This window comes from Rosa rugosa, chromosome 5 (genome assembly GCF_958449725.1).
Source record: "Rosa rugosa chromosome 5, drRosRugo1.1, whole genome shotgun sequence".
NCBI classification, from domain to species: Eukaryota; Viridiplantae; Streptophyta; class Magnoliopsida; order Rosales; family Rosaceae; genus Rosa; species Rosa rugosa.
Genome location: NC_084824.1, coordinates 46,114,866 through 46,139,094, shown reverse-complemented (window position 1 = coordinate 46,139,094; position 24,229 = coordinate 46,114,866). Strand labels below are relative to the sequence as shown.

At 39.3% G+C, this 24,229-nt stretch overlaps 3 protein-coding genes across 3 annotated transcripts; all 3 read left to right on the top strand.

Moving 5' to 3' along the window:
• Positions 1-1,956: 1,956 nt before the first annotated feature.
• On the top strand, positions 1,957-5,754 carry LOC133710021 (probable voltage-gated potassium channel subunit beta). Its single transcript, XM_062135992.1, has 4 exons — positions 1,957-2,611; positions 3,633-3,776; positions 4,500-4,664; positions 5,348-5,754. The coding sequence occupies exons 1-4, from the start codon at positions 2,033-2,035 to the stop codon at positions 5,459-5,461; spliced, it is 1,002 nt and encodes a 333-aa protein (XP_061991976.1). The 5' UTR covers positions 1,957-2,032; the 3' UTR covers positions 5,462-5,754.
• Positions 5,755-6,827: 1,073 nt separating this feature from the next.
• Positions 6,828-12,782, top strand: LOC133708315 (uncharacterized). Its single transcript, XM_062133787.1, has 10 exons — positions 6,828-7,124; positions 7,435-9,870; positions 9,957-10,292; positions 10,377-10,463; positions 10,606-10,758; positions 11,022-11,185; positions 11,261-11,408; positions 11,577-11,699; positions 11,825-11,912; positions 12,467-12,782. The coding sequence occupies exons 2-10, from the start codon at positions 7,753-7,755 to the stop codon at positions 12,652-12,654; spliced, it is 3,405 nt and encodes a 1,134-aa protein (XP_061989771.1). The 5' UTR covers positions 6,828-7,124; positions 7,435-7,752; the 3' UTR covers positions 12,655-12,782.
• A 6,294-nt stretch (positions 12,783-19,076) lies between these two features.
• LOC133711752 (uncharacterized) lies at positions 19,077-20,462 on the top strand. Its single transcript, XM_062137847.1, has one exon. The coding sequence runs from the start codon at positions 19,077-19,079 to the stop codon at positions 20,460-20,462; it is 1,386 nt and encodes a 461-aa protein (XP_061993831.1).
• Positions 20,463-24,229: the final 3,767 nt, after the last annotated feature.

Genomic DNA, 24,229 nt, shown 5'->3' with positions numbered 1-24,229 from the left:
CCATTGTACCGATACTGTCCCAACTTAACCACCTGTTAGGTGCTGGGTTTTACTCACAAAAGGCCTCGGTACAATTGGGTAAGAGCCACCCACTTATAAGTAATATTTTATTTGTCACTTTTCTAATGTGGGATCTTTCATCTCCAACACGCCCCCTCACGTGCAACATCGGACACTTGGTAACAATCCAATCGGAATATTCCGATGGCAATATAAGGAACCCAAATTCAGGCCCATGATAATTGGAGACGCAATTGGAGAGGGACCCACTCTGATACCATGTTAGACAGCGACAAGCGTGACCCACCATTGTACCGATACTGTCTCAACTTAACCACCTATTATGTGTTGATTTTTAATCACAAAAGGCCTCGGTATAATTGGGTAAGAGCCACCCACTTATAAGTAATATTTTATTTGTCACTTTTCTAATGTAGGATATTTCCTCTCCAACATGATTTTCTATTTTGACACCCTCATGTTGTTGAAATAATCGCACAATTGACTTAAGCATCAGAGAGTCTTTGATCGATACACAACTGCCCTCTAACTGCACTTTTTTGTTTGCCAAGTTCACCATAATCATATTAATCTCCATATCCTCTGGCCCACCAACTCGAGAGGGCTGGTTCACGCGCAGTTACCTAACGGAGAGGGTCGATTTACCCGCAGTTACTTACCAAACTTGATAAATAAATGCACACTAATAATACACTTTCGTAATAAATTCAGATACAGAATGTAACGTTATATTTTCTAAAAAAAAAAAAGATTGCATTTCTTTTTTTATGTGTAATTGTACCAGAAAGGACAGAAATAATGAAATTAAAATAAGAGTCTAATTGAGGGGACGAGACCAAATTGCTCTCATCTTAGAAACTCCACCAAGGTCATCAAGTATAGTAGCTAGAGACGGCTACAACAAGAAATTCCAAAAGTTCGGAAACCAAGCTTTTGGGAAAGGTTGTAATCTAGCAAGACAATCAATTCACATATTCCTTTTTTTTTTTTTTTTTTTTTTTTAATTTAGAATAATTTTATCGATATCTTAAAATCTGATTCGACGATACTATTCCATTTTCAGAAAATGCTATATTCTCACTGTTTTTGCCATTATGAAATACTATTTAGGATATTAATAAAAAAAAAAAATAATAGTTTCCAGCCTTGAAATTGCAGGAGATTATTTTGAAAGTTCCAATAAACGGGTTTTCTCATGAAAAATGCTAATAGCCTGATACAATAGCTGTAGCTCCTACTCGCTTTCACGTGGACCTCCTTCTTCACGTGGAAGCACCCACAGGGCGAGTGTTTGAAAGTGACAACCGAAAGCCGCCTGGAAGAATCAATCTCAGTTTCTCTCCCACATGGTTCAAAACAAAATAAATTATAAAAAATTACTCAAAATAGTAGAAATCGAATGTGAGCTGAATACTCAAAATAGAATAAAATATGTACTTATTCTCATAGTGACATTTATCTATGTTTTCGTAGTCTAGGTAATGATTTAATTTTGACGTAGCTGTATTGAGATGAGTCGTTGTGTAATGTTGCTTACATATACATTTTAATGGATTAACGCACTCCATTTAAAATAAAATATAAAAAATAAATGGCAGTTCAAACAAAAGAAAATATAAAATAAAAGAAACCGTTAACCCAACGGGTTAGTCTAGCGGAAATTTTGGCGAATGTGAGCTGAATATTCAAAAAGGTCTAACGATTGATTATCCAATTGTGAAAAACACCTCCGCTGAATTGCATAACAAATGACATTTTCAATAAAGAAAAAAAATTAAGTCATTTCGACTTGAAATGATAGCACATTATTTTCAATAAAGAAAAAAATTAAGTCCTGACGACCATTTTTGCAAAAAAAAAAAAGAAAAAAAAAAAATCAGTTTCGCACATGCGTAGATCTCACGCCTCTTCCTTAAAAATCATCATAAACCCCCCAGAACCCAGTTCCAGACTTCCAGAGTAGTTCCAGGTCAGTTCAGTCCAGTCTGTCTCTCTCTCCCCCGGCGATTCGATGACGTCATCAAACATGATTTACAACAACCTGGGCCGGTCGGGGCTGAAGGTGAGCCAGCTGTCGTACGGCGCGTGGGTGAGCTTCGGGAACCAGCTGGACGTGAAGGAGGCGAAGTCGCTGCTCCAGTGCTGCCGCGACCACGGCGTCAACTTCTTCGACAACGCGGAGGTCTACGCGAGCGGCCGGGCCGAGGAGATCATGGGCCAGGCCATACGCGAGCTGGGCTGGAAGCGCTCCGACATCGTCGTCTCCACCAAGATCTTCTGGGGCGGGCCCGGCCCAAACGACAAGGGCCTCTCCCGGAAGCACGTCGTCGAGGGCACCAAGGCGTCCCTCAAGAGGCTCGATATGGAGTACGTGGACCTCATCTACTGTCACCGGCCGGACTCCACCACGCCGATCGAGGAGACGGTCAGGGCTATGAATTATGTGATTGATAAGGGCTGGGCTTTTTATTGGGGCACCAGTGAGTGGTCGGCCCAGCAGATCACCGAGGCTTGGGGGATTGCTGACAAGTTGGATTTGGTTGGGCCGATTGTGGAGCAGCCGGAGTATAACTTGTTGTCCAGGCACAAGGTTAGTCGAAATTTTGTGTTTCTTTGTTGAGGGGTTTTGGTCTGTGTGCATAATTGGAGTGTGTAATGTGTAATGTATGTGGATGGGATTTTTTTACTATGGTAGAAATGATGAAGTATTGGAGATTTTAAGAATGTTATATATGTGAGGTAAAATTTTGGATGAGATGCATTTGGTTGGTCGATGGATGATCATTTTTGTTTAGATGAGAAAGATAGTGGATGAGTAAATATTTTATAACTTTGTGTGAGGTCGCTAATGATTCGAGTAGACTACTATGTGCTTTTAAATTATTAGTTGACAAGGTACCAGTTAAGAATCAAGTACCCAGTCGTAGTCATCAAAGATGAAAACTGACGAGCCAAGATCCCTTGATAATGCAGTATTCAGTTACGTTGTAGCTCCATGTCTATGGATATCAAAGTTTTTTTGGTTGATTTGAAAAATGCGCAGAAGCTCATGTTTTAGTACTTGGAGCCATACATTTCCTAGTTTCCATTGACTATTGTTCTTTCCTTCTCCTGACTACTGAGCCTCAAGTTTTTCCTAGTAGCTACACGCGTAGGGCACTGTCTCACTAGAAAAGTCACTAGCGAGAAATGAGCATCTTTGTAAATAATCATTTACGATTCTTTCTAATAAATCTGTCCTCTTTGTATTGGATGAATGTATAGCGCTTGTCAACTTTAAAAAAAATCTCTCACTTCGAACCAACCAATAAAAAGTTACTACTGCTATCTCTACCTAAGTGCTTTACCTTTAATTGCTTGCATTGATACTGATCCATGTATTTACTTGTAATCCTTTAACACACCCATGCTTGTTATGTGGGGTTATATTGCTCACATTGATTCTGTAGCATAATTATTTTTCCTTAGCTCGATTACTTTATTTCCTGATATCTCTCTTTAATGGCCAAGGGAACATGGATGTTGTAGTTATAGCTGCAGAATGAGTGAATTTTTGTTCTCGTCCTTTCTCTCTTGTCTGTTTCACTTACATCAATATTGCTTGGGTGCAGGTTGAGTCTGAGTTCCTCCCATTATACAGCAACTATGGCCTGGGTCTTACCACCTGGAGCCCACTTGCTTCTGGTGTGCTCACCGGAAAATATAACAAGGGAAATATACCACCTGATAGCCGATTTGCATTGGAGAACTACAAAGTAAGATATAGACTTGATGGTTTTACAACTCTTTGTTCTTATCTGCATGCATTGTCTAACTGCTCTTTTCTCTGTTTTGCATCTCCTCAAATCGATGAACCCCATGTAGTAGTAGTACTTGTCTTTATCTACATCCCAACATATTCTTCTTCTGTGATGTATCATTTATTTTATTTACGTATCAAAATCATTGGCCCTCCCCTCTTCAAAGAAATTTCACCCTTACGGTATGTGCAAGCTTTACTGCATATGGATTAAGTTGTATAGGATGCATGACCATCAAATGCCTAAGAGATTTATAAGATACAGGAACCTTGGTCAATAAAGGTCTGTTTACTAGGATGTTGTTTTAAACTGCTCTTCCTCTGTAGCGCTTATGTTAGTACTGTGATAACGCTTATGTTAGTACTGTGATTGTTAGAATTACATACCAATTTTCATTAGCAACCAAGTGTTTCCTGCATATTAATGGAGAAACATTTTCCGAGGCATTTTATATCTTTTCAAATCCCAAGCCACTTACTGTTCATTTAAAAGTCAAACTACAATATATTCTTTGGGTTGGTTGAAAGCTTTTGACACTGTCAGATCAACTTCTTTAGAATCTTTTTCTGATGGTATGCCAAATAACTTTTATCTAAAATTAGTTGTGATGTCAGAATAAATTGTTATGAAGTTTCTCCTCCTTTTGTGTGGACATTAACTTTTTTATCTGTGTTACAGAATCTAGCCAGTAGGTCACTGGTTGATGACGTGCTGAAGAAGGTTAATGGTCTGAAGCCAATTGCAGATGAGTTAGGTGTGCCTCTAGCTCAACTTGCAATTGCCTGGTGCGCTGCTAATCCTAATGTGTCATCAGTTATTACTGGTGCTACAAAGGAATCCCAGGTTAGTTTTCACATTTGCACATCCTGGTGACATAATTGTAAGGCCCTCATTTATTCATTTGCTAGATGGGATAATCTTTTGCTTTATAAAAGAAGACATGATATGTCCCTGCCTCTGTCATCTCTCCAGTGGGTCTGATTGTTATCTTTCATCTTAATAATGGTGTTCAATGGATGTAGTCATTCCTGTTGTTTCTAATGTATTGGGGCATCAGTATGGTTTTTCTACGTTGTCTGTTTTCATCTTTCCTCGAGGGTAGAAGTGATATTTTATTATTATTTTATTTTCTTTCCAGTAAGCTTATGTGATTATTGGTAATTTTATGATTTGGATTGAAGTGTGATTAGAGCTGAATTTGAATTTTATTACTATTTAGGCAATCATTATTTGTAACATGTAGCGTCTATGGCTCCTATCATTTCAAGATTTCTTGCTAGGCTCCATAGGAAATGGTTTTACATAGAAAAGAATACGGTCAGATTGAGTATCTTAGAAATTACAAGGACCAAATTGTTGGGGGAGGAGAAGGAAACCAGAGATTACTGAAACTTGACTATTCAGGGACATTTATTAATAGACAGAGAAGAGAGAACAGTTGTTTAGAATCTTTATAAACACCTGTTTCTAGTCAGAGTTTTTATTAGCTTTTAAAAGTGACCAAAAAGCTCTAATCATCTATGCAGATCCAGGAGAACATGAAAGCAATTGATGTGATCCCTCTTTTAACTCCTACTGTGATGGAGAAGATTGAGAATGTTGTTCAAAGCAGGCCGAAGCGTCCAGAATCATATAGGTGAAGAACAGTATATTTATGTGGTCTCCATATATTTATGCACATTACACACAAGATTTCGCTCTTCCAACAGACCGGAAATGAAGCCTGCCTTGTTGTGCTGTTGGTTAGTTTGTCTTTTCTTTATTCATGTGAATGCTTGGACAATTCACTTGATGTAATTTGTATGCTGTTTTCTAGCACCCCTCTGTGATATAAGATGGGGGAGTTGTGTATGTTATCAGAGCTATCATTATGTATTGTGGATCTTTACATTGTTATACGATTCTTATATTTAATTTTTTCGGCTTTTCAATCGGTTGGAAGGTTTTCACCCATTTTGACATGGAATTCTGCATGGTTCGGAGAAGTCCATATGGAGTATAAGGGTGCATATTACACAATATGTTTTAAATAAGAAGTTATGGTTTCTTAGTTGATAATCTCTTGCATTTTAAAAGTGGGGCAGTTGATTCGTTGTGTTGAAGGGTTTTGCCTGATATGTAGAAGTGTCCTATTCTAGCATTTCAAGGACTCTAAAGAAGTTCGATGGTTGTGGGTGGTTCCATATTTTGTTGTGAGATTGTGATGAGAAGGTTGTTCTTTTATGCCCTATTGGTTGTGCATGTGTTCCCACTTGAGCTAGTCTTGAGATTTGAGGCGGCAAATTTCGAAAGTTAGGTACATATATTTATTCTTTGTTTATTCATGTAAAAAGGGATAATCAGAAGGAAAATTATTACAAACAGTACCTAGACTTTTTCCTTTTGTTTTATAGCTATTACAAACTTTTTGTTTTATAGCTATTACAAACTAGATATGAGCAAGGCGTATGATATGGTCAAGTGGGTATTTCTGGAGAGTGATGTTGCAATTGGGTTTTCATATAGATTGGGTCAGAATAGTTATGATTTGTGTTCAAACAGTTTCTTGCTCTTCCTTGGTGAATGGGTCTTTACAAGTGAAAATTTACCCCACTCGGGGTTTAAGATAGCGGATCGCCCTCTTATCTTATCTATTTCCTTATATTAATGTTTTTTGTTCATATTAATATATTTAAAATTACTATGTGGAGAATGTGTAGTAATGTAGTTTTTTGAGATTTGACATATCGCGTGTCGTGTTGCTGTAGCGTAGGTGCGTTCTAAATCATATCTTTAACGGTAGATTGTGTATACCAAAATAAAATCTCTCCTATATTATGGAAGGTAAAATGTAATTCTATACTTGTTTACGTAATGACCGAAAATTTTATGATATATGTTTGAGTCTTTATATCCAACTCAACAGATCCAACGGTTATCCTTTCATTCATTTGTTTGTCGTTCACCAAAAGAAAAATAACATAAAATCTTCCTTTGTTATAACTGATATGGGGAGGGGGATATTGGTTTTAACTTTTAACAAAGATTCATAAATTAGTTTTAGCAGTTGGACCTTTCCCTTTCCCTCCATTCCCTGTATTGATGCCATGTAATCCATTAGCATTCATGTCGTTTCAACTCCGACCCTTATTCATCGCTCCTCCCTCTCTCTCTCAACCCACACCCCACAAACAAAACCAGAACTCAAAATCCATTTGCCTCTTTTTGTTTCCTCTGATTTGATCCCCAAATGTTGAAACCCCACTGCAGCAACCCTTGAGCTTCAATCCCTATGTTAAACAGAAAATTTCAACAATCACAAAGGTACCCATTTTACCATGTCTTTTCTTCAATTTGCATATTCATCATTTTCTGAATTCTGCATTTCTACACCTATCTCTTCATTATCATTTGTTTCATTCTTATCTTTCTTGTCCAATACTTTGTGATCATGAAATTTTTGTCAAAATGCTCCAAAGAACAACCATGGAATATCGGGTTGGTGTTTTCGTAAATTTCATTACGTTGAATATACATATATTCCTAGCGTTTTTGCTAGTGTCTTTTCTTATTATTATTGATTAATAGAGTCTTGCAAATATTGCACAGTTTGATTGGTTTAAGTTTGTGACAGATACATGATCTTGTTGGATTTGGAAGTTTGTGAATGGTAAATTGAAAAAGACAGATATAGTATATACATGATCCATCAAAGACTTTTGTTAGAGTCAAGTTTTCCTTTGGCATTTGTTACAAAGTAAGAACATGAAGACATGTTATGGAGAAGTGCTGTTGGAAAGAATTTGGGGACGAGTTTGTACAAAGAATTTTCGTATTTGAATTTGGAGAAGCACATTGTGAAGTATGATTGTCTTCAAGGATGAGTTAGAGCTTGAAAGGCCAGAGAGTGTTCGTTGTTATGCCTTAATCAAGTAGAACTACTTTCAAAACCATGACTAGTGAGATTCGTGGTACTTCTGGACAACAGTTCCGCAAAGATGCAACAACTCATGTGCCAAGTGACAGAAGTGGTGCAGATAGAGATGTAGATAATATTTGTGTACAGACGGGCGAGGAATTCTCAACGGAGTTTCTGCAGGATCGTATAGCACAAAGAAGATTAGCCCCAGTAGTGACTGGTATTGAGCAGCACCAGTCGAAAAGAGTGGGATTTAATTTAAATCAAAACAATCCGCAGCTCGTTAATGAGGATCTAAATGGAATTCTTGGACTAAGGAGATTAGATTCTGATGGAAGTTCAGAATTTTCAGATTTTGTTACAGCTGCTACAGGTTATGTGCCTGATTTAGAGAAGAATGTTTTTCCTAGTAGTAACGTCAGCAGACAGTATGGTGGTCTTCGAAGACAACTATCAGGTAAGTTTGCGGAAGAAGTTAATCGTGATTGGGTTATTCCTAGATCAAATACTCCACCTTTTTATGTTGGTGAATCCCCTCAGTCATATAGTCCATATGGTCAAGGATTTTTTGAAGGCTCTTTCTCTTTCAAAATGAAGTTTCTTTGCAGTTTTGGGGGGAGAATATTACCTAGGCCAAATGATGGGAAGCTCAGATATGTTGGTGGAGATACTCGGATTTTATCTATTCACAAAAGCACCAATTTGGAGGAACTAATGAAGAAGACATTGGCAATTTGTAACCACCCCCATACTATCAAGTACCAACTTCCTGGTGAGGAGCTTGATGCACTTGTATCTGTTTGTTCTGATGAGGACCTCCATCACATGATAGAGGAATATCATGATCTGGAAAGAACTGAAGGTTCTCAAAGATTGCGGCTCTTTCTTGTACCTTTAAATGAACCAGAGAGCCCTAGTTCTATTGAAGGCAGGGTCACACATCCAATGGGGCCTGACAGCCAATATGTCTTTGCTGTTAATGGCATGCTAGACAGAAGCCCTCGGAAAAGCTCCAGCGGTCAGAGTTTGACAAGTCAGACTAGTCACTTTGGGAATGCCTCAGATTATAGTCATAGAGACGCTTCCACATCTGCATTTACTTTAGAGAACAAGGACGTTAGTCTAAGTTCCTCAAATCTGTCGGGGACAAGTAGTAAACATGCTCGCCAGTTCTTAGGTACTCTTCAGATCCCACAGAAGTCTTTTATTCCATCCCCTCCACTATCTCCTGTTCAACTTCAACACAGGGACCCCAAAAATTCTAATGTGCAGCTACATTTGGATCAACCATATTGTCATGGTAATGGAGGCATTGCTCTCTCTGATGTTGATGCTGTGGGCTATATCAATAATATTGATCATGGTCCTCCATTGATGAATTACCTTCAGCACAACAAAAATTTGGCTGAGACCTACCTGACTAAAAAACCCCTCAATCGTAGCGCAAGTGAAGATTTTGTGCCTTCTGCCCAGTATGGTCAAGGTGGCATGAACTTTGAGAGACACATGCCTCTTAGAAAGCCCTTGATCCATTCTGACAAGTCTGTCTCTCATCCTAAAGATATACTGGATTTATTGTTACCGACTGGTAATATAGATGCCTCCCATCAAAAAATAATGCATGTACTTTCTGACTCTTGGTTGCACGAGCATCTCGAAATGTCCTTGGAAGGAGAAAATGTCTCAGTGCCATTGAATTTGATCAGAGAAGGATCACCTTCACTGGAGATGCCAAGTTCCTCGCAAGAACGAGAGGCTCAGCTGGTTGACCAGAAAAACAAAATGGTTACACATAGTAATCAATTTAATATCAGCACACCTCACCATTGCAAGGAGGAAGAAGGTCTGGAGGTGTTCAACCATTACACGAATGACACTTCTGCTGATAAAAAATGGAAGCACTTCGAAGGAAATGTTGAAGTTACTTCAAATGATGCTGTCATGGAATTTAAGAACTTACTAAATATGAACTACCTTAAAGATGCAGTGGACCCCCAAGAGTACAAATTAGACACAACTTCTCAGTGTTCTCATAGGATTCAAAATGGTACAAATGATCAGCAGTGTACTACAACAATTAGTGGTCAATCAATTTCCCGGCCCCATGGATTACTAACTGTTGCATCTCAAGAATTCTTAATCTCAAGCCCTGTAAGTACTTCTGCCTTTGGGAATTTTTTTAATGTTTATCTAAATTTTTGTCATAATCTCTCTTCAACTATTGGAACCTATATCAGCAAATGCCTACAAGTTCTGCTTCAGATAGAGAATATTCTCTGCATGATAATTATCCCGAGTATGTGGTTGAAAAGGTGGGTTCTGGCAGACACTCTTTCGAGAATCTGAAATGTGAAGATGTTCGCCCTGTCCAGTCACAGCCCTTAGATAATCATAATGACAATAAGGTGACAAAATCAGTGGTTATTGTTGAAGACTTAACTAATAGCACACCACCTGGAATTCCCGCTTCTAAAGCGGTCTATCGTGTCTCCCATATAGAAGATGAGACCAGTGATGAATGTTCATCACCTACAGAGACAGAGATAAGTGCAGCTCCAGAGTCTGAGAGAAAGGTGAATAAATATAGTGTGAAATTTGAGCTTTTAGTTGTATAGTAATGTGATGGTGAATTTGAGCTCCTATTATTTATTTTATAGGGTGTGACTGCAGATGGCAAAGATAGGCATGAAACTATTAGTGATGCTGCAATAGCCGAAATGGAAGCAGGCATCTATGGTTTGCAGGTTGAGAACTGCTATCTTGATGGATTTATGCATGATCTAATATCACGTGTCTCTGTTTAGCATAAGCTGGGTGCTTGATCTGCCTTTTTTTTTTTTTAATGAAATGTTGTTAATGCTGGCCAGCCACTTTGCTTATGTGCAGATCATAAAAAATGCTGATCTTGAAGAACTGCAGGAGTTGGGATCTGGTACATTTGGAACTGTCTACCATGGGAAGTGGAGAGGAACAGATGTTGCTATTAAGAGAATAAAAAAGAGTTGTTTTTCTGACAGATCATCAGAGCAAGAGCGGCTGGTAGGTTCCTAATAAACTCATTAGTGTTGGAACTTCATATATATATAATTCTGGTTGTCATGTTTATATAGGTACTGTAAATTTTCTCATTATGTCTGTCCACAACATGGAATTAAAAGTTTCGTGCTAGATTCTGTAACAGCTTTGCATGCAATGCTGACTGGAAAGAAAATTTGCTTGGTTTATAATGTATATCCAACAGTTTACAAGTTGGATTCAATATATTTGCGTAATGAAAATGCAAACTTCACTTGTTATCACAGACTAAGGACTTCTGGAGAGAGGCAAAGATTCTTTCCACCCTTCACCATCCAAATGTAGTAGCACTTTATGGAGTAGTACCTGATGGCCCTGGAGGAACATTGGCAACTGTAGCTGAATTTATGGTGAATGGATCATTGAGGCATGTCCTAGTTAGGAAGGACAGGTAACCGTCTTTTGTTTTTTTTCAATATATACTTAAACTGAAATAGATTTATGTAGTGTTCAATTCTTCCTGCAGAGTACTTGACCGCCGAAAGAGGCTCATAATCTTGATGGACACAGCTTTTGGCATGGAGTATTTGCATTTGAAAAATATTGTTCACTTTGATTTGAAGTGTGACAATTTGCTTGTCAATTTGAGGGATCCTGAAAGACCCATATGTAAGGTAATTGTTGCAAAACAAATGCTTTTGTCTTCCGTTCTTTGTCTTACTGTAGATGTAAAGTACTCTTTATCTAATCTTTGAGGAGCTCGTACCAATAGTTGTTTAAAAAACAGCCCTCTTTTTCACTGGCCAAAACTCCTCTCAAGTATGATGCATTATTCTTTGCAGGTTGCTGATTTTGGGCTGTCTAGAATTAAACGCAACACACTAGTATCTGGTGGTGTGCGAGGAACCCTTCCATGGATGGCACCAGAATTATTAAATGGTAGTAGTAGCCGTGTCTCTGAGAAGGTTAGAACCTTCGAATATAAACAATTAATCATTTTCATCGCGAATGTCGAGTCAAGTTGAATTTGGAATAAACATATATGCCTGAATGAATTAACCTAATGAATTAGGTGTTCTTTCTTCAACAGGTTGATGTGTTCTCATTTGGTATTGTAATGTGGGAGATCTTGACTGGGGAGGAACCGTATGCGAACATGCATTGTGGTGCTATCATAGGTAAGATTTGCTAACCTATACCAAAAATGTTTCTCTGTCCTTTTTTTTTTTTTGCCAGCAACAACAAATTTATCGAACAAAGAAAAAATTTACAAAAATCAGTCTCAAAGGAGAAAGCAAAAAGAGATTACAAAACTGACAAAAGATGAATCATACAAACTGAAATTCCGGGAGGCCAGACATATATTTTGGTCATAGGCAGCCCGCACTTTGATGACTAGTATCCCACCAAGAAGTACTAGCTAGAGACACACTAATTCTCAAACCTTCTAAAGAAAGCCAAGCTTCAATTGACCCTCATATTGAAATATGATGTCGAAGTTGAAGTATTATGAAATGATGTCATCTTTGCCCATGTCCAAGTTTAAATAAATCTGTAATAAGTTATAGAAGTATAGTTTTCTAAATGAAAACTTCACCCTTGTCCCATCACAGAATACATGCCTTCCATTTTAAAATGCTTGATCTCTTACTGTCCTTCCAGGATTAATTACTAGCTATTATGTTATGCTTTCTACTGTGGTAACTTTTTATGAATTATCTTTTTATTGAAGGGGGAATTGTAAATAATACACTAAGGCCTCCTATTCCAAAGCGCTGCGACTCGGAGTGGAAAAAGTTAATGGAAGAGTGCTGGTCACCGGATCCTTCTGATCGGCCATCATTCACAGATATAACACATAGGCTACGTGATATGTCAACTGCACTCCAGAAGAAGCGGTCTAATGTTGCAAGTAGATGAAACTTAAGATCCTTATGTATGTTACACTCACTAACATAGAAATAGCTTCAACACATAATATTCCTGTAAAATTTTGACCTCTTGTAGACTGAATACATGCATGCATGAATGAAATTATACATCCTTTTATAAACGAACGGGTTTAGGATTTGAAAAAGGTTATCACAACTACTTTGAATTATACAAATGGGCAATACTTACTTGCAGTCTTTGATCGATAAAGAACGCTGAGTCAATCAGCTTACTGCTAGTCTAATATGCTCGTGCATTATTGTCAACCATAACCAAGTTCATCTTCAAATTGAAGCTGACATGTAAACCCAGTTTTGCGTTGGTTTTTGTCCCACTATTATTAAAGGAATGGAATAATCCAACCACCTTCAGATTTTCCTTCTCTATATCCTCAATTTGTACGAGTCACACAACATTTTTTTTTCTGAAGCCACCTGTCAACTAACAAGCCCTGGGGTACCCTCCAAGAAGCAAAAATAAACCCAACCTTCATTCCAATAGTCTTTACCATTGTTCCTCCAATATATGGTCAAACTGATAAGATCGAAGAAGATTAATCAAAGCTAATTCTCGGTTTTAATGAAAGTAGAAATACTCATTATAATCGTGCTCAATTAGAGAGAGGGCTCTATGTTTCATTGACATTTGGAACAATAATTTCGATTGAGAAAATGCATTATTCAGGCTCTTTTTAACGTCATCACCGCCATTGCCTATCTATTCGTCCAGTTGGCTTCTCCATATGACTATATGATCTTCTTGTACAACTTGTGCACAAATTAATAACAGAAATGATTGAAAAGAAAGATTAGTGGCTTCGCTAATCCTATCATTAACTTAATTTCTACGTTTTAGAAAGGCAAATATAGCAGTACCTGCTCGACAGCCTCACGTTAATTATCATGTCTTGTCCCCCCAAGCATTAGGTCGACAATATGTATACTAGTGCTTCATGGTGAGTGGGCTTTTATATGATATTTTGCTCTTAGGCTGTGTTTGTTTCACAGATTTTGGACATTGGGAAAGAAAAAGAGACTGTTTGGGAGTGACAATGGAAGGGAAAATGCTTCCCAATGGAAAAGAAAAAGAGGTGGAAAATAATTCCCCCAACCCACCTCAGGATCCACTTTCTCAATGGAAAGGAAAATGATTCATTTCCTTTCCACAAACGAAACAGAGCCTTATGGTTGGTAATTAATGGAAGCTAGATGATTCCCACAAAACCTCAAAGAAGATGGAGTTCAAGTAAAACTCTTCGACGAATTTGTCGTTTTTGATTGCGCAAGACACAAGTGTAAAACTACGTACCCGTGTCAAATCATTTTGTATTTACGTTGAAGGCTGATCAATTATTGTCTATTTAACTTATCGTGTCAAATCATTCAACACTAACTCAACTCGTTTATTAATGGTTTTATGATTCAAGACGTGAACCTTACGACCTTCCAAACATTATCGCTTTGGTCAAGAAATCACTCCTCCTCTATTTGAAAACAACTTCAACAGTCAATGTCAAGTCAGCCCACTACTAGCTAGGCTGAAGTCAACCCATTCTACTAGCTAGGCTTCTCATGAAGATGATAATACATAATGTATTTTGAGGATGATCGAAGTCAACCCATTCTACTTGGTTTCTGATTAATCAGCCCACTAAGTTTGTAACAAGAAAAGGCAGCCATAATAGTCACCACAATACACATTGTCTCCTCTTTCCATTTTAAGTGTGGCAATCAGTACTCAATCCTTATCTTTCCTTTTTGCCGGATCTGTCTGAGTTGCTAGTACATAGCTTTCTTTGATCAAAAGCCTAAACAACGAAAGGTAGTTCTTTGACATCAACGTACTCTTTACTCTTTACATTGTATGGGTGTAATATATGGTGTATGATCTTCTCGTATCTAGGATTTATTTCCAGTGGTTTACTTAGAAATCATATGTTATTATTTGAGATTCTCTCTTTATCAAAAAATCCAATTACAACTTAGATAGCATTGGGTTGACTTCAGCCCATTACATACGTTAGCATTCTTTCATTACAGCATATACACCCATTAGTATAACATTTTTATAAAATGAAAGATTTCACATATTTAATTCACGTATCATATTTTGTTATAAGGCTGCAAATTAAATACGTGAAATCTTTCATTTTATAAAAATGTAAAATCAAAATTGGTAAATCTTTAGTTTCGAGGTATGTTTATAATCTTATTCCATTAGTATTTTTCTCTAGTTCCCTTTATTTCACTACTAGCAAAAAGGCTATTACATACTGATTTTAATCCGTATGTATTAGTCTAATAACCCACTGAAATCTGTGTGTGATGCTCATTGGCCACGCTACACTCACATATTAGATTTCTGTCCCATTTGAGGGGGGTGGCCATTGGCCTTTGCACACAGATAAAAAAGTCTGTGCGAGAGTTTTCTATGGGACCCACTCAGATTTCATTTTCTATATATCCATCAAATCAGTGTGAAATGAAGGGAGTGCAATCCGTGTGAATCAATACAATCTGATGGATTTATTAAATTTTGGAAATAATAGTATTCCTTCAAAAATAATAAAATAGTATTCACTTCTAATTATAAATCTTTATATAGCATTAATTCTCAATTTTTATTAAAAAAATGATACAAGAACTCCATGAAAACTAATTCCTCTCCTCAGTAAAAGCAGATCTGGGCTTAAATCATTGCCAACAAATCGCAGCAAGACTTACCTCAGACCAAATCCTCCACCCTAAAGAATATAACCTTATCGGAGTACTAAGGACTTGTTGACAACAACAAGGAAACGAAAAACAAAGCACAAAAAACATAAACAGAAACAAAAGAGAGATGCAGCCGCTATTCGACTTCAAAACGCCGCCAACCCGAAACGATCCATCCCAGTCGTCCAACAGATCGGACCAAGTCCAGCCTAACACAGGTGGGATCTGAAACAAAATATTGATCGATGGTATCAGAAATCAGATAGGAGAATCAACCCGAAACATCTGCACCCTCCGACGATATCATTAACCACCTCGATCGGAGCACCAACGCAATATCCTTTCTGATCCAGCAACACGATCTGCCTTCAATGTTTGGGCTCTGCTTCTTCCTGATCTATCCGGGCAGGGGTGGAAGAGAGCTGCATCATCATATTTTTCTCTATGCGCGTGAGGCTGGGAAGAAGATGAGACTGAGACTGGGAAGGGGAAGATAGGCTATGGGAAAGGAGAGATACATGCACTCCACTTGGATATGTGTAGACTGTTTGAAGATAGAACTCATAACATAACATATACTGGGAAATGGGACGAGAGAGAGAGAGAGAGAGAAATGCAGATTTATTACATACAGAAAACAGTGGCAGTTAGAGTTTTCATCGATATTTGTGTACTTGTTAATTCAAATTCGTTTAAATTCACACTGACTTCGGTGAGAATTGTTTACTCACACTGATGTCTGTGAGTAATTTTTACTTACTCTTATTATTATGAGTAATTGTTATTCTGTTTTGAAATTCAAAACCTATTAACTTTTTTTTAATTTTAGGGAAAGAATTAAAAAATTATAATTGTCTATGAGTATAAAATTGTTTAATAAATGTTATTTTGTTATTAGACACAGATAACAGTGAGTAAAACATTTGTTACAGATATCTGTAAGTATAAAGTTGTTTAATAAATGTTATTTCGTTATTAGACACAGATGACAGTGAGTAAAATATTTGTTACAGATATCTATACGTATAAATTTATTTAATAAATCATATTTTTGTTATTAGACACAGATATTTGTGTGTATAACCTTTGTTACAGATATCTATGAATATACAATAGTTTAATAAATCATTTTTTTGTTATTAGACACAGATATCTGTGTGTAAAACCTTTGCTACAGATGTCTATCTATATAAAAGTAATTAATAAATTATATTTTTGTTATTACACATATATATCCGTGTGTAGAACTTTTCCCACAGATGTCAGTATCTGTTTAATATTTGGGACACACGGATATCTGTGAGAAATTTTATGTCACATAGATTTCAGTGGGTAATATTGGCAACATGTGCGTTGTAGGGTCCAGTTGATCATCTCACACTGATGTCTGTAGCTAAAGATCAAATCCCACAGATTTTTTATCAGTGTGAAAGTCAGTAGGTTTAAAATCTGTGTGTATTGCTACTTTTGCTAGTAGTGTTTTTTGCTCATTTTTGTAATATAATTGCATGACTCAAGCACAAATCACACTTCAGAATCTCATATTAGGCAGTCTTAATTTTTTATGCACGGAAAGAATGCTAACGTATGTAATGATCCATGATATAGAGTTGCATATATGCTGTTTGGGTATGGTATTTTCCTCGCTAATCAACAGAAAGAGAATCTTATAAATTTATAATACGTAGTAAATGTAGCTAGAGATAATGGTGATGGATATATATTATTGCATGACTCGAGCACAAATCAAAATTCAGAATCTCATATTAGGCAGAGTCTTAATTTTTTATGCACGGAAAAATTGCTAATGTATGTAATGATCCATGAAAATACTGATACAGAGTTGCATATATACTGTTTGGGTATGGTATATATTTTCCTCGCTAATTAACAGAAAGAGAATCTTATAATACGTACTAAATAACTTCATTTTCCATATATGTTTGTTTGCTAGCAGTAGCTAGAGATAATGGTGATGGCTATATATATATATATAGATCCTATCCAGAGCGAGGTTAGGATTTATGGTCACTTTTCGGTTGCATATCCACATCTCGACCGTTCAGTTTTTAGGTACTAATGTATAGATCATCTCTGCAAAATTTCAATCAAATTGATGATCTATAAGGTATCTAACTCGTTCAAACCAATGGATGAACTAAATCTGTCCAACCTGAACCGTACTAGCTTTAAAGCAGTTATCTATGCCTTAACGACCATCAATTTGATTGAAATTTTACAGAGATGATTTATACATTAATTAGTACCTAAAAACTAAACGGTCGAGATGTGGATATGCAACCGAAAATTGACCATAAACCCTAATCTCGCTCTGGATAGGATCTATATATATATATATATTGAACACATTAAAAGATGGTGGATCAATAAGCTTCTCAACATCAATAGATGTCACTGGATCAATCCCTAAGTGGTCAAATGTGCTCCAAGTCAATAACATTTCGTCAGAAGGCATTAGCTAATTAGTTGTGATCTGCTTAGTTAAACTTGCCATTAATTTGTTGTTTCTTTTAGGTCAAGTTTCGCCATGCATGTACCTTGTCATCGATCTCGGTCCATCAGTTTGATGCGTTGGAGTTGTTTCTTTCTTCTTGCCCACTGTTATCTCAAATTTACATTAAGGAGGTAGAAATGGAAGTTTAGAAGATAAAAGACTCAAAACATGAGAAATATAAGTGAATCAAGTGAGAATGATTTTGGTGCCGTGAGAATCCACTTGTAGTGGGCTTGCAAATCCGTTATGCATAGGAAATATAAATGAGTTAAGTAAGAATGGTGTTTAGACTTTTTCAATGGTGTGTGACTTGGTGAACAATGGAAGTCTCTACGAACATCTTTTCGATTCAAGGATGAAGAAGAAACAGCTCAGCTGGCCAATTCGTCAGAAGATTGCACTTGGAATGGCTCGCGGATTGCCTTTCCTCACTTGGACTGTGGCGGATCCTAAACCCTAAACCCTAAACCTCCATCGTTGAGAACCTTTAGAAGCGGATCCCCAAGAAAGCCGTTGATATTTGAGGCCTCCAAGAAAGCCGGCCACCCCACCTTCGATCGGGTCTGGGAGCCCAAGATCGCTAACCCTTCGAAAGCTTCAGTTGAAGTGAAGCTGTACAATTCCTGTTTCTTGTTAGTTTTGGAACGAGGGATTTGCTGGGTAATTTGTACAGATGAGAATGAAAAGAACCTGCTTGAAGGCAACAGGGGGAGATATTCTGCAACTCCACCTCTGATGTTCCAGCACAAGTTCTCCGGCGAACCAGTCTAGCTTCTCGAAGCTGCTCTGCTCGCAGATCCTCTTGCCGCCAAACAGAACCGACCCAACACTCTTCTGCTTCAGCATATCCTTTTAGCTGCATCAACCTCTTTCTGCTTCAGCATAGTAGAGTGTATTCCTCAGCCCTGTTCTCCACCGCAAATTGGTAGTCAGTAGGGTGGTCCTCGGCAGGTCCTTCCCCTTTCTCCGGTTCAGGCACCGGTGGTGGTTGCAGACAGGAATCCTCTGCGTGCAATTAAATACTATTTTATTTTTACTTTATTAAATAAAACCACTCTTTTCAAGTGCTTTGTGGCAGGAGAGTTTTCAGAAAGGTGGGAGACAAAATTTTTCGGCGTGCAATGGGAACTTCCAAAATATTCTTCTGACTGCCCATACACTGTTCTTGTCGGCCATCCTTCATGGCGGCAGACATCCCTAAAAAACAAAAGTCCTCCTACGCAGCAGCTCTGACTGAGGTGTCTCCAATCTCCTTTGCCATCGCTGACTTGCCTTCGCCTTTCTTTGAAGATGGTTTGAACTCTATTCGCATCTCTGAAGAACCATTTCTTCGCGGTCTCGAGAGATGCAAAACCAACTTGATTGGTCGCGTTAATTCTCCTGTCAAGACCCCAGACCTTGTACAACAATTGAAGCAACTATGGTCGGGATTAGATCACTGGACTGTGGCACCTCTTGGTAGGGGTTTTTTCATGCTCCAGTTCGAAAACTTAGTTGATATACAGCTAGTCTGGTCGTCGGGGACAGTACGTCTTAATTCCGGCATGCTCCGTTTGATTAAATGGTCACCTGAGTTCTCGCCATCTACATACAGAAATACCTTCGCACAGGTATGGGTGCGATTTTGGGATTTAGGGTTTGCCTACTGGGATCAACAAACTCTTTTTGAAATTGCATCTGGTATTGGTACACCCCTTAAACTTGACCCCCGCACCAAGAACCGCACCGTGGGCTTGTTTGCCAGAATTTTAGTGGATGTTGACTTCTCACAACCTCTTCACGACAAGCTCAGAATCACTAGGGCCAATGGTGAGGTTGTGGTGATTGGAGTTGAGTATGAGTCTGAACCGGATATCTGCACCAGGTGTGGGATAGTTGGCCATGTCGCTGGTACTTGCCGTTCTAAGGCTCCGGACGACACTGTGGCTGCTATCCCAAATGAGCGGGGAAGGTCAACAGAGCGTTCTGAGCTGAAGAGAAGGAGGAACAATCGATCACGCAAGTCACAGCACAACTCAAAGCATGGGGGTGCAATAAGGAGACCAGTCAGAGCCAGACAACCTGATGATGTTACGCCACCGACGACAACCACAGCAATAATATTAAGGCACGACGTTGAAGATAGGATGGGTTCATCTGTTTTGAATAATGTTGAGATTTCCACAGCAGCTCCAACTATCATTGCAGTTCCAGCTTTCACAGCTACTCCAATTATGGATGAGCTGGCGATGGCTGCTGTGCCAGTGCAACAAACTGATTCAAGTGATAGCGTCCCACCTGGATTTACTCGGATGGAAACGGAATCTGATCTCCAACCTGCTAGCTCTACGTCGACTCCCGTGGTTTCTTCAGTTGCTCCACCAATTATTATGGCCGACTGTAACCAAAGAGACTGTCAGATGGGAGCTACAACTGACCTTTTGGAGGAAGGTGAATTCACACCCGTCCTACATAAGAAGTCGAAGAAATTGCTGAAGCAAAATGAGAAAGCAAAAATGAAATTAATCTCCCACAAACCTGCGGGACGAGCTCTACTTCGCAAGGGAGCTAGTCTCAAGCGTTTCTAATGAGAATACTCTATTGGAATGCACGCGGCATCGGCAACGATGACTCTCAGCGTGCCCTTGCTAATATGGTACGTTCACAGAAAGCCCTCATTGTTTGTATTTCAGAGCCCTTTGTTAACTTTGCATCTATTCCTTTCTCTTTTTGGAGGTCCTTGGGCCTTAAACTTGTAACTACTAATAACCGGGGATGCCAAGCCCCCAATATGTGGTTCTTGTGTCAGGAAGCTTTGAGCACACAGGTTATTTTGAGCTCAGAGCAACAGACTACTGTCTCCTGTTCCTATGAAGGAGTTCCCTGTATCATTACGTCAGTTCATGCTAAAACCTCAGTTGGGGGACGACGTCAGTTATGGCAGGAGCTAAACTACATTCACGCTTTGCATGGCCAGTGCCCATGGGTTGTCCTTGGTGATTTTAACTGTGTTTTGGGTGCCCATGAAAAACGTGGGGGTCGTCCTCCAAACGCAGTTTCCTGCCTTGAGTTTAGTCAGACGTGCACTTCATGTGGCCTTATTGATATTCCTACACAGGGCCTGAGCTACACCTGGTCTAATAAATTTACGGAAGTAAGGTTAGATCGTGCAATTGGCAACCTCCAGTGGATGAATGCATGGAACCTGATGGACTGTTGTACTCTCACAAAAGCCACTTCTGATCACTGTCCCATCTTGGTATCTTGTTCAAAGTTGGGTTCTGTTCTGCGTCCTTCCTTCAAGTTCCAGACTATGTGGCTGCAAAAGCCAAATTTTTTAGAGCTTATTCGGACTTTCTGGGACTCTCTACAATTCTTTGGCTGTCCACAGTTTATTCTGGCTTCCAAGTTGCGCTCTCTGAAATCCATGTTAAAATCATGGAGCAAGGATAATGTGGGGGACGTGCATGTTCAGGTGAATAACTCCCGAGCCGCTCTGGATGCAATTCAGTCCGAAATTTCAATACATGGTCAAAATGCAGAGAGGACTGCGGTAGAAACGGCAGCCCATACCAAGTACCTTTTGGACTTGTCTCTCCAAGCAACGTTGTTTCGGGACAAATCTAGAATCCGTTGGTTAAAGGATGGTGACAGGAACACTTCTTTTCTTCATAATATGATAAAGCTTCGCCGCCTTCATAATTCTATATCCTCCCTCTTAGTCGAAGATGTAACGCTCACAGATCAACCTGCCATTGCTGCCCATATCGAACAACATTTCCAAGAGGCTTTCACCTGTGATCCACGCATTATGAATACGGGCTTGGTTGAGAGAACCATCCCTTCCTTAGTCACTGAAGAGGAAAACGCTTCCCTTCTTGCTATGCCATCTCCTGAGGAAGTCTTTGCAGCTGTCAAGTGCATGGATGGGAAGAGCGCTCCCGGCCCAGATGGCTTCGGTGGGGATTTCTTCACTTTTTGTTGGCCAGTAGTTGCAAATGATGTTGTTAGGGCAACTCAAAGTTTCTTCCACAATGGCTTCATTCTCCCTCATTTTAATTCGAATACCCTTATCCTCATCCCAAAGGTAGACGACTCAGAGAGCATCTCTGACTTCCGCCCTATTGCTCTTGCTAATTTTGTTTTTAAAATCATCACAAGGATTGTTGCAGATAGACTTGGTCCCATAGCTTCGCGGATCATCTCCCCCAACCAGAGCGCATTTATCAAGGGGCGTTCCATCATTGACCCCATTGTCCTTACCTCTGAATGTATTAACTTGCTGGATCATAAATGCAAATATGGAAATATGGCTATTAAGTTTGATGTCCGCAAAGCTTTTGACACCCTGGATTGGAACTTCCTGCTACGTGTCTTAACTGCTTTCGGATTCAATGCGAACTTCGTGAGTTATATCCATGCCATCCTGAAATCAGCTTATCTATCTGTTAACGTCAATGGGCAGGCTCATGGCTACTTCACATGCTCCAGAGGAGTCAGACAAGGTGATCCTTTATCGCCTTTGCTCTTCTGCCTTGCTGAGGAGGTGCTAAGCCGAGGACTTTCCTCTCTTACCTCCACAAATAAGATTAAAAGTATTGCAGCGCCGTTAGGCATCTCCCCGCCTTCCCATGTGCTCTTTGCAGATGATATTATGGTGTTCGTGCAAGGTAAACCTTCTCATCTGCGGAACCTGCTTTCTTTTATGGATGAGTATGCTTTGAATTCTGGCCAGGTTATAAATAAAACGAAGTCTCATCTGTTCCTTGGGAAGCATGCTTTGTTAAGGCAACATAGCACTAGCTGGATTTTGGGGATTCATGTGGACAAACTTCCCTTCACATATCTTGGAGTCCCAATTTTCACTGGCCATCCGAAACCTGAGCACCTTGTTTCAATTGCGGACAAAGTGCGCTGTAAGCTAAGCTCTTGGAAAGGTAGGCAATTATCACAAGCAGGTAGAGTACAGCTCATTTCCTCAGTGATTCATGGCATTTTGATATACAGTTTTCAAGTTTATGAATGGCCCAAGATCCTGCTAAAGAAAGTTCAAAGATGGATAAGGAACTTCTTTTGGAACGGGGACCCCCTCAAGGATGGCTCCGCCCTTATCGCCTGGAACACAGTCTGTACCCCAAAAGAGCAAGGGGGATTAGGACTAAAAAATATTTTCACTTTGAACAGGGCCTTGCTTCTCAAAAGATGTTGGGACGTTGCCTCTCGAGCGTCCACCTCTGCCAACTTTTTGCACGAGCGGTTTGTAAAAATTGGTCTGCATCCATACTCCTATTATAAAAAATCTTCGGTTTGGCTAGGTCTCAAGAAGCTCTGGCCAAGGTTGCTGGAAGGGGCTCAGTGGCTTGTTGGTAATGGAAAATCCATTAGATTCTGGCGTGACAATTGGTTAGGGGAAACCCTTGCTACTTCCCTCAACTATGTTCAAGAGGTTCAAAAGTTATTGAATGACAAAGTGTCTTGCTTCATTGCGAATGGCCGGTGGAACTTACCATCAAGCTTCTGTCGCACGTTGCCTGCTCTTGCCCAGTCCATCCGCTCAATTGAGCTCCCAGAGGAGCCCTCCCCTGATCAGGTTATTTGGTCTGAAACGGCGTCAGGGTCATTGACATCCAGTGATGCTTACAACGCCTTGGATCCTTCTATGCCTGGCCCTTCATGGTGCAAGCACATTTGGCATGCTGCAATATAACCTAGAAAGAGTGTCACCACTTGGAAAGTCTTGCATGGAAAAATTCAAACAGATGATTTTCTTCAGAAACGGGGTACAAGTCTGTGTTCTAGATGCCTCCTTTGTGGGACAAATTCTGAATCACACATGCATCTTTTTCAGACTTGTGAGATCGCCAGTTCATTATGGCACTGGCTCCACCATCTCTTCAGATTGCGGTTCCCCCCAGGTGCGTCGCTCCACGATTTTTTCCTTGATAATTTGCTATCCCTACTCGATTATTCCTCCAAGTTATTGTGGTACATAGCGGTCTGCAACCTCCTTTGGTGCATCTGGCAAGAAAGGAACAAAAGAAAGTTTGATGGGGGAGCTTTTTGTCTATCAAGATTTAAGCAGTTTTTCACCCTATCACTAAGGGAATCTGCAGGGTTAATATTTGCCTCATTCTCCCTGGCATCCTCTGTAACCCCCATTTTCGGCCTATTGGGCATCTCCCCCCTCCGCCCCATGGCACCTCGTTATATTCCAGTCACATGGACTCCCCCGCCAGAGAATTGGTTCAAAGCAAATTCAGATGGCTCTTTTCGTGATCCCAATCATGCCGGCTTTGGAGGCATTTTTAGAAACAGTGATGCAGCTTTCTTAGGCGCCTTCTCTTGTAAAGCAATT

Excerpts from the sequence above, each read along its gene's own strand:
- LOC133710021 (XM_062135992.1), top strand. The coding sequence starts at position 2,033 with ATGACGTCATCAAACATGATTTACAACAACCTGGGCCGGTCGGGGCTG. Across the intron at positions 2,612-3,632 it reads ACTTGTTGTCCAGGCACAAG|GTTGAGTCTGAGTTCCTCCC; the intron begins GTTAGTCGAAAT and ends GCTTGGGTGCAG. Across the intron at positions 4,665-5,347 it reads GTGCTACAAAGGAATCCCAG|ATCCAGGAGAACATGAAAGC; the intron begins GTTAGTTTTCAC and ends TCATCTATGCAG.
- LOC133708315 (XM_062133787.1), top strand. The coding sequence starts at position 7,753 with ATGACTAGTGAGATTCGTGGTACTTCTGGACAACAGTTCCGCAAAGAT. Across the intron at positions 9,871-9,956 it reads AATTCTTAATCTCAAGCCCT|CAAATGCCTACAAGTTCTGC; the intron begins GTAAGTACTTCT and ends AACCTATATCAG. Across the intron at positions 11,186-11,260 it reads GTCCTAGTTAGGAAGGACAG|AGTACTTGACCGCCGAAAGA; the intron begins GTAACCGTCTTT and ends TTCTTCCTGCAG.
- LOC133711752 (XM_062137847.1), top strand. The coding sequence starts at position 19,077 with ATGGCGGCAGACATCCCTAAAAAACAAAAGTCCTCCTACGCAGCAGCT.